We start from the raw sequence: 10,603 nt of genomic DNA, 5'->3' as shown, positions 1-10,603 counted from the left end.
ACACTCTAATGCAGTACATATTATACATATAGTTAATAATATAGTTTCTAAATGTATTTATACTCACTTAGTGTGAAACCTGGGCCTGTTTCAATGAACACAAAAGGGATATCCTGGCAGGAAAGGTAGTTTGGGGACCCATGTTTAATTTCCCCACGGCACACCTGACCATGTCTCATGGCACACTAGTGTGCCACGGCACACTGGTTGAAAAACACCGCTCTAAAGCACCTGACAGCAGAACAAGAAACAATGCATGGAAGCTCATTAAAGAGCCATCCTACCTGGCACTAAAGGAGAAATTTCCTAACAGAGAGAGCAATTATCTAATGGAATAAATTGCCTTCTAGAATTGTGAGTGCTCCATTGCTAGAAGCTTTCTAGAAAAGATTGGACATCCATTTGTCAAGGATGTTATAAGGACCCCTGCCTTGGGTTAGAAGACCTCCAAAGTTCCTTCCAGCCCTCTAATTCCATCCCATCCCACCCCATCTCGTCTCATTCCATCCCCTATTCCATTTCCTTGTTCCATTTTCCTGTTCTATTTCCTATTTTTATTCCTTAAAAGTAGGTAGGTAGGTAGGCGGGTGGGCAGGTGATGGGGGGGTGATTGTGCGTGTGTGCGTGCGTGTGAGAGAGAGAGAGAGAGAAAGAGAAATAGAGAGAAGTTGAAGTATTGCATGAGCTAAAAACAAAAAGAACCACTCATCTACTTCAAAGGAAAAAACTACCATATATCACTCTATGTTCATTTACTAATATATAAATGCATTTTAGAATAAAAACTACTTTTAAAAGTTGTTTTCTCAATTTCACATTCATTTTAAGTCTAATGTATGTGACAGCTACTTCGTTTTCATGCCTTTTCCCACATAGATAAGAACTGCTGAAAAGCAGGCTTAAAATTTAAGATCTTGCCCTTTTCCTCTTATTACAGATTTTTGTAAGATACTGCTTTTATATGAAATTATCTTCGAGGCAGCTTGCCATAAACGGCTTGTTAAAACAGTTGCATTTCATCCGGTTAAGATACAATCTGAAAAATGCCACTTCAAAACTTATTATTTGCTCCATTATAAAATCGGATAACATGGATTAGTGGAAGAAATAGTTTTCATGCAGTGATTTTCCCCCCAAAGATTAAAAGATGCCTCTTGAAGCTCTGTGCAGTAGTCACACGAGCAGCATCCTGGAACAAATCTTCCTGAACTAGGCTTGAATAATTTAATCATTAAAACTAACCACATCTTACCCTTTAGGCAGCAAGCCTTTCTAGCTGTAACAAATCAAAATTCAAAATTAGTTAAGTTCGGAATATCTTTAACTTCCACCAGACTGCAACTTCATTCACAAGCAGATACGTATGTCCAAAAAATTGCTAAATTTATGCAGGCAAATAAGGAGGATTTCTCAATGCACAAATTCAGCTTAGGATGTAAGAACCATAGCCATATGTAATAGCCATCTTGAATTTATAATGTATACCATACATAGTACAGAATTCTTTCAACATACTATATGTACACTACATTGGGAATGTATCTTGAACCAGGCATTATAGGCAGAGGTGGATTCAGCAGGTTCTGACCAGTTCTGGAGAACCGGTAGTAGACATTTTGAGTAGTTTGGCAAACTGAATACCACATCTAACTGGTGCCTATTCTCTGCCTCCCAAGTCCTAGATAATTAGCAGGAAATGGGTATTTAGCAGTAACCTTCCCTTGCCACGCCCACCAAGGCACATCATGGCCACCAAGCCACGCCCACAGAAACCATAGTAAAAAAAATTGAATCCCACCACTGGAACTTATAGCACTCTGAAAGAAAAGAAGACAATGCAAGTAGTCCATGATATACAACCACGACTGAACCCCAAATTTATGTTGCTAAGTGAAACATTTGTTAAGTGAGTTTTGACTCACTTTACGAGCTTTCGTTCCCACTGATTTTGCTTGTTAGAAGTTTGCAAAAGTTGATCGCATGACTATGGGGCACAGCAACCATGATAAATATGAACTAGTTGCCAAGCATCCAAATTTTGATCATATGACCAATGAGGTGTCGCAATGGTCATTAGTGTGATGTTGATAACATGACCAATGGGGTGCTGCAATGGTCATCAGTGTGGTGTTGATAACATGACCAATGGGGTGTCGCAATGGTCATCAGTGTGGTGTTGATAACATGACCAATGGGGTGCTGCAATGGTCATCAGTGTGGTGTTGATAACATGACCAATGGGGTGTCGCAATGGTCATCAGTGTGGTGTTGATAACATGACCAATGGGGTGTCGCAATGGTCATCAGTGTGGTGTTGATAACATGACCAATGGGGTGCTGCAATGGTCATCAGTGTGGTGTTGATAACATGACCAATGGGGTGTCGCAATGGTCATCAGTGTGGTGTTGATAACATGACCAATGGGGTGTCGCAATGGTCATCAGTGTGGTGTTGATAACATGACCAATGGGGTGTCACAATGGTCATCAGTGTGGTGTTGATAACATGACCAATGGGGTGTCGCAATGGTCATCAGTGTGGTGTTGATAACATGACCAATGGGGTGTCGCAATGGTCATCAGTGTGGTGTTGATAACATGACCAATGGGGTGCTGCAATGGTCATCAGTGTGAAAAATGGTCATAATTCACTTTTTTTCAGTGCCATTGTTAACTTTGAACAATCACTAAATGATCTGTTGTAAGTCAAGTACTATTTGTACACATGGCCTTTCCTATATGCTAGACTGGATGAATGTTTTGGGTAACTCAGAATGGTCCTTTTGATGTTCTTATTGTAACAAGCTAAGCCTCAACAATCACTGCACACACCAGATTGTCAAAGAAGAATACAGAACATACTGGGAAAGAATGAGTGAATCACAAAATGGATACAAGCACGCTTTCAAAACAACCCTTCGCATTAGAGCTTAAGACGAAGGCCTTACTCAAATAATGGGAATAACTTTGGAACGTAACTCACCTTTTAGTCCTTACTGAAACCTATAGTTTCACAGAAACAACTTGGTATGACATCTTAATTACCCAACAACATAATAACTATATCTTCAAGATTATTTTGCCACCTTCCTTAAAAAGATCAAACATTCCGAGAGATACAGAAGTTGTGGCAAATTCGAAATTAATGTTTGCAACACTACTTGGATTGGATTCACACAAATCATATTAACAGCAAGTCCATTAAATGAAGCATCTCACTAAAACAAGAGAAATTTAGTGAGGAATTAATTCACAAATGATTTCAGTAGTTCTGTTCCACTATACCACATTGTATATTGTATGCCATGATAACAAAATCAAGAAGAACACAAACTGTTCAAAATCTATGTGATCAATTGAACACACTTGGCTTTGCTTGTTTCTGAAGCAGCCTGCCAATCAAATCTGCAAGATGGCTGGGATCTTTCCTTGAGCAAAAATTGGAATACGATTATTGTTATAAGTGGGATTGACATTTTTTGCATAATTTAACAGGTACTCTATTATACATTAATTAATAAGAATGAAGGGTCACAAATTACAGAGGAATCAAGATATAATTCAGCTCAGATTTATAAAATAATTGCAGAGAAAGCCCTGGCTGTTTTTATTTTGAAAATATAAATGGCAATTAACATTTGACCAGCGAGAAAGAATGCCTACTATGCACAATTGCAGGTTGACTGATGAGATCACATAACAAGGATTGTATACAAAAATATTTTTTGAAGGAAAAAGGTGACTGCACCAGATTGTATGGCTCAATATTAATATTCTAACTACTACCGTTTGACTGGAGTTACTTTTCCTACAATTTAGAGAGAAGCCAAAGTCCTTATGATTCTGCAACAATTTGATCTGGACTGATCTACGTATGTATCTGTAAACAACAGGCACTAGAACTACACATTGAAATCTGAAACTGAAAACTAGGGAAGCAGGGAAAAAAGTGACTGAGACTTTGCCCTATTTCTCTGTTCAAGCTTTCTTGAGCTTCTTTGTGAGAGATAAGAGCCTGTGTTTTCTCCTTTATAAAAGGCATAAGGAAACATGAAAAAGATGTTGTGATTGACAGAAAGCAAAATGGCACAAGCATATTTGTGTTTCTCCCTGAAACACAAATGAGCAACTGGGTAAGAAATCATATATTACATTCCAGTATTATTTTTTTTTACCTTCAATGCTTGTCTTGAATTTATAACCTGCATTTCCAGAAGGGAAATTATGACCCAAAAAAGTCCCGAAACCAGCATGATAACTCCAGTTGCCATAATCCAGGGAATGCTGCAAAAATAGCATAAACTTTCCGTGGAGGTGCACACAACTACATGAATGGCACTCCATATTAGGCACATCGAATAGAACATCGGAGAACATAGGGGTGAGTTTTGAATCTCAAATTCCGCCCTGCTGGTCAGGGCTTTTGGAAGGCTCAGGAAGAGTAAGAGCAGAACCTACGTGAGGGACAAAGAGAAACACAGTCAAAATCTAGTCTGCAACTTAACAAGAGACAGATGACAAACTATCTCATACAGGTGTTGTGGTTAGCTCTGGCCCAGCTCCTGCCCCAAGGACTGTGGATGTGGGGGAGACATCCACATGCTGCAGGCCTGTTTTGCTCCCGGTGGAATCTGCTGATGAAGGCTCCTCTGACCAAGAAGACATGAGTGACAGGAAGGAGGAGAGTATGGCAGACAGCTCAGAAGGAGATCAATTATCTCTCTCCTCCTTGGATTCGGAACAAGAGTTAATGATACAGCCACGCATGCGGAGAGTGATGCATAGGCAGCAACAACTGAGAGATTATTATCAAAGAAAATGAGGCCACCTGTGGTTGGGTGGGCTGGGGTAATTAGTGAGGCTGCTATAAATAGCAGCCTGTGGGTTTGGCCATTGTGAAGGATTATCTGATCGTTGTGTTTCGTGACAGCTTTACTGACTTTGACTTTTTGTGTGCTGATTTTTCCCCGCTTTGAAACTAAACCAGAGCAAAGTGTGTTTCACTTTGTGAAAGAAGGACTGTGAATTGCCTCACAGCTGCAAGCTAAGTATCTCAGAACTGATAAGGGACTTGTACAAATTACCAGTTTGTTTGGAGACGAGTGCTCTTTGCTCTACAAAAAGAGTGCTTAGTTTATTTGCATTTTTGGTATAAAGAACATTGTTTTGAATTTTCAAACCTGTGTGTGTGTCTGAAATTGTATCTGTGCATTTTCTGGAGGATTCTACCAGAGAGCTCGACAGAACAACGGGTAGGCTGAAGTCTGACCCGGTCATTTCCCTAACCATCCAGCCAATCAAGCATATCTCTGTAATATCTTGCAACAAGCAAGTATAGGGAGTTCTCGACTTATGACCACAATTCAGCCCAAGATTTCTGTTGCTAAGTGAGACAGCCATTAAATGAACTTTGCCCCATTTTGTCTATTGTTGTTCATACTGTATTGAATCATTTGGAACAACAGGGAACTTTTGTAAGGCTGATACTTATGGATTATAGCTCTGCTTTTAACACCATTTTACCCAACAGGTTATTTCTTAAAATGTCCAATTTGGGTATAAATCAAGAGGATTTGTTTGTGGGTAAAGGATTTTTTGACAGACGGGTCACAGTCAGTAAGGATGGGATTTCATCATTCTTCTATTCAGATACTAAGCACAGGAGCCCCCCAGCATTGCGTACTAAGCCCTTTCCTTTATTTTTTGTATACACAAGACTGTACCCCACTGTATAACACCAACACAATTATTAAATTTGCAGATGATACGACGGCGGTGGGGCTGATTAATAAGAACAATGAGTCTGCTTATCTAAATGAAGTACAAGGGCTGACATTGTGGTGCAAAGAAAATAATCTTACACTTAACACCAAAAAAACTAAAGAACTGATCATTGACTTCAGGAAGAAGGAAGGTGTACATTTACCATTGTACATAAATAGCAAAAAGGTTGACAGGGTTGGTAGTTTTAAATTTCTGGGTATTCATATCGCAGAGGACATCTCATGGACTACGAATGTTAACATGCTTGTGAAGAAGGCACAAAAGAGGCTGTACCTCCTGAGAATGCTCAGGAAGATAAATCTATCTCAGCATCTATTGCTGTCCTACTATCGCAGCACCATTGAGAGCGTCCTAACATATGGCATTCTCACATGGTATGGGAACAGCTCCGTAGTGGATAAAAAAAACTTTACAGAGAATCATTAGAACTGCCCAGAATATCATTGGGCTCCAGCTACTAGCTCTGGATGATATCTGGATGGGTCAATCTTGGTTGCTCAGCCAAAAGTCCTGTTTCCTGTTCTTTTTCCTTTTAATTATTATTAATATTATATTGATGGTCTTTGACCGTAAATAAAAAAATTATATATAAATCTCACTGTTTTAGAAAGGTGCACAACATTCTCAGAGACTCTTCTCATCCGGCTTACAATCTTTTGGGGCTGCTGCCTTCTGGCAGAAGATACAGAACAATTAAAACTTGAACCACACGTTTTTTGAACAGTTTTTATCCCAGAGCTATAATTGCACTTAATAATGTACTGGGGGGGGGGGGGGTCACCACCAGTGAACTGCTGGACAATACTACTTGGTCTCTTGTGTGGATGTTGGATGGTTCAAGTGGGAAATTGTGGCGGGTTGAGCATGTTCTTTTGGATTGTTATGTATTCATATATTTTTTTATTTTTTTATTTTATTTATTGGATTTGTATGCCGCCCCTCTCCGCAGACTCGGGGTGGCTAACAACAATGATAAAAAACGACATGTAACAATCCAATTTAATAAAACAACTAAAAACCCTTATTATAAAAACCAAACATACACACAAACATACCATACATAACTTGTAATGGCCTAGGGGAAGGAATATCCTAATTCCCCCATGCCTGGCGACAAAGGTGGGTCTTGAGTAATTTGCGAAAGACAAGGAGGGTGGGGGCCGTTCTAATCCCTGGGGGGAGTTGATTCCAGAGGGCCGGAGCCGCCACAGAGAAGGCTCTTCCCCTGGGACCCGCCAAACGACATTGTTTGGTCAATGGGACCCAGAGAAGGCCAACTCTGTGGGACCTTATCGGCCGCTGGGATTCGTGCAGTAGAAGGCGGTTCCGGATGTATTCTGGCCCAATGCCATGTAGGGCTTTAAAGGTCATTACCAACACTTTGAATTGTGACCGGAAACCGATCGGCAGCCAGTGCAGGCCGCGGAGTGTTGCAGAAATGTGGGCGAATCTAGGAAGCCCCACAATGGCTCTCACAGCCGCATTCTGCACGATTTGAAGTTTCCGAACACTTTTCAAAGGTAGCCCCATGTAGAGAGCATTGCAGTAATCGAACCTCGGGGTGATGAGGGCATGAGTGACTGTGGGCAATGACTCCCTGTCCAAATAGGGCCGCAACTGGTGCACCAGGCGAACCTGGGCAAACGCCCTCCTCGCCACAGCCGAAAGATGATGTTCCAATGTCAGCTGTGGATCGAGGAGGACGCCCAAGTTGCGGACCCTCTCTGAGGGGGTCAATAGTTCTCCCCCCAGGGTAATGGACGGACAGATGAAATTGTCCTTCTTGGGAGGCAAGACCCACAGCCACTCCGTCTTGTCTATATATGAATATATAACAATCCGAAACAACATGCTGAACCCATATGATATGGGATGGAAGAGTGCTGGGGAGAGGCAGGTATGGCGAGAGACATGGAGTAGGCCGCTCGCGGGGTAAAAGGAGCCGCTGCTTGAAAGCGATCCCTTGTTCCGGCCCCAAGGACTCAACCCGGAGAACTGATGACAAGCAAAATCCTGACCCTGGGCTCAGCCGTTGATGTTCAATCCTCCAGCTCTTCTATAAATCTCTGAAAAACTGGCTCTGCTATAGGATTATAGCAATAGCAATAGAATTTAGACTTATATACTGCTTCACAGTGCTTTATAGTCCTCTCTAAGTGGTTTACAAAGAGTAAGCATATTTCCCCCAACAATCTGGGTGCTCATTATGATGGTTGGCAATCATGTTATGGTTGGGTTTTTTTGAGACGCTGGTTCTCTGTTGCAAACATTGCTTCTTTTTTTCTTTCATTTTTACTGTTTCCTACTTTTGGAGATGGAAGCCATTCAGAAGCACTTGGAATTGGGTGGCTTTTAAGATGAATGAATGAATGAATGAATGAATGAATGAATGAATGAATGAATGAATGGAATGAATGAATGAACGAACGAACGAACGAACGAATGAAATCAGTCCATACCTCCAGAATAATCATCGTTCCTACTATCATTGAATATATGTCATACTGGGCCACTTGCTTGCTTAAAGAAGAGCTCAGCATCTTGAGAGCTTCCAAATATTGTTTTATGATTTTTTTGCTCAAATTCGTGACAGCCTGTGTACTAGTGCCGTCGGAATTGTATTGAATCCAATTCCCATGAGATTTTTCTGCCTTCACAAACATTTCAAATCCAGGATCTAATAATAAGAAACAAAAACGCAGATGGAACATTATATTTTAGTATAGTTTAAACTAAAGCTTTCCCCGTAATATTTAACCAGCTATTTTTCTCAATTTATGGCTAGTACAATGAACAACAGCAGACCAGATCACCCACAGCACCAAATACTTATTTATGGTAAGCTACCTTTCCAGGGAGTCATTACTTACCACTGGAATTTGGACTGGGTACTCCATCAGTAAGCAATGTGTTCACATTACAAAGGCAGTTTCAGCAATCCCAGTTGCCTTTCTTAGATGAATCCTGCATGTTCACAGTGTCCCATTATCAGGTGATCACCCTTTGCAATTTTCTGCTGGCTATCTCACTGGCTTTGTTTATCGATTACCAACACTGAAGGTTGCAAACAGCAATTACATAATTGCAGGACATTGCAATATCATAACTGTGAGGCATAAGCAGGCACCTGATTGTAATTATGTAATCATAAGGAGATGATGGCTTACAGCATCATAAATCCCGTTGTTCAACACAGTTGAACGATGAACAGGAATTGAATAAGTTTACATTAAGTAGGGACTAACTATGCTGCATAATTTTGTGTGATGAAGGAAATACGAAATACTGAAAAAAGCAAAACAATGTTGGGTGCAAATCCATACAGTGATAAAAATAATAATAATACTGCAGGTCAACATTGCAATAAAACCAGAATTGCTCCTATTGGGTCATTGATAAGGAATTAGTAAAAAAATAGGAAACTGACATTTATATACAGTATAACTATGGCAAAATTACTGTATTCAAACATTGAAAAATCAATAAGATACAATGAATTAAAGATTGGATTAGATCCATGGAGCTAGTCCCTGGATTATAAAATTAACTGAGCTTGCAGCTTGCTCAGAGTCCAAACAGACAAAATGTATTTCTGAAAGATTGAAACTTTATATGGACTTTTTGCTGACAGAAAAGATTGAATTAATGATTCTGGGATTTGAGGATTCCAAAAGAGTAAAGAAGATAGTGAAATTGTGAAGAGCAGGGATCCCCGATCTTGCACTGGACCACACCATGCCAGAAACTAAGTCAAGCAAGCAAGCAAAGCCCCATCCGCAGAATGCAGGCAACATGCAAAGACCCGGCACCTCCAGTCCACGGAAAAATCTTTCGCCATGGAGCTAGTCCCTGGTGCCCAAAAGTTTGGGATCTGCTGGTTCGGTTAAAAGGATAATTACTCACTATAAAGAAGGGCAGAAGGCAATAATTTTACATTTTTTTCTTTTTTTACTCCTTTTTTTCCTCTTTGTTTACTTTTATTACAATTTCTGGCTCCCGCGTAGGGATGCCATATTGTAAACCTGAGTCATACTGGGTGCATTCACACTTTTGCAAGTAAAAATGACAGCTTTGTGTAACTTGAAAACAAAGTCACTCTTCATAAGGAAGACATGTTAACTACATGCCCACTCTATTTATGACTAAAGTTGACAGGACATTTTTTTACCTTCAAGCTGAATTTCATTTTTTTTAAAAATATGATAAATGTGGAAATGCTATATCTTCAAATTTACATTACATATATCAGACATATCTTCAGTACGCTGTCTTATCCTAGAAGTGTGACTTAAAAGATTTCGTTGATATTTGCCATCTAATTAGCTATAAAGTCAATTCTTACATTTGTTTTTCTTTTCCCTTCATTCACTTATAAGCAAGCTTCCTGTTAATTTTCAGAATGTTATTTCCTTATTTCGATCCGTAACATATGATTGTTCATGAGAGAAAATAAGAACATCCTAATTACCAGAACATATTGAACTTACTTGCCTTTCTCATACGCAGGGACATTCTCTTGAAGAAGTTTACTGAGTTGGAAACCATTCAAATGCAATAACCGTAACTGTTCTCTAGCTGTCTTCCACTCTATCACAGGGGACAGAAGCTTCCCAACGCTGTTCCTTGAAATCGGCAACCCAAGTCCTAATGCTAAGGTGACAGCTACATCAGTCTGCTGGATAAGTTCTGGATATTTTCGGGAACCTAAAGAGAGGAAAAAAATATTGATTAAAATGCCCAAAGATACTTCACCAGAAGAGCCCTTCACTCCTCCACTCGAAACAGAATACCCTACGAGACTAGACTTTCACTCCTGGGC

General features: G+C 40.0%; 1 protein-coding gene across 3 annotated transcripts in view; it reads right to left on the bottom strand.

The window, feature by feature from the left end:
- The window catches only part of PIGG (phosphatidylinositol glycan anchor biosynthesis class G (EMM blood group)), a 97,120-nt gene that overhangs the window by 60,758 nt on the left and 25,759 nt on the right, over nt 1-10,603 (bottom strand). For all 3 annotated transcript variants that reach the window (XM_070742319.1, XM_070742318.1, XM_070742320.1), the window contains exons 6-8: nt 10,276-10,488; nt 8,244-8,461; nt 4,176-4,454 (exon numbers count right to left, since the gene is read on the bottom strand). In XM_070742319.1, the coding sequence (XP_070598420.1) occupies nt 4,176-4,454; nt 8,244-8,461; nt 10,276-10,488 (710 nt within the window). The remainder of the gene's footprint in view (nt 1-4,175; nt 4,455-8,243; nt 8,462-10,275; nt 10,489-10,603) is intronic.

The sequence above is a fragment of the Erythrolamprus reginae genome, chromosome 2 (assembly GCF_031021105.1).
Source record: "Erythrolamprus reginae isolate rEryReg1 chromosome 2, rEryReg1.hap1, whole genome shotgun sequence".
Lineage (NCBI taxonomy): Eukaryota > Metazoa > Chordata > Lepidosauria > Squamata > Dipsadidae > Erythrolamprus > Erythrolamprus reginae.
Note: the sequence above shows the minus strand (reverse complement) of the source record. Positions and strands in the feature narration are given on the sequence as shown.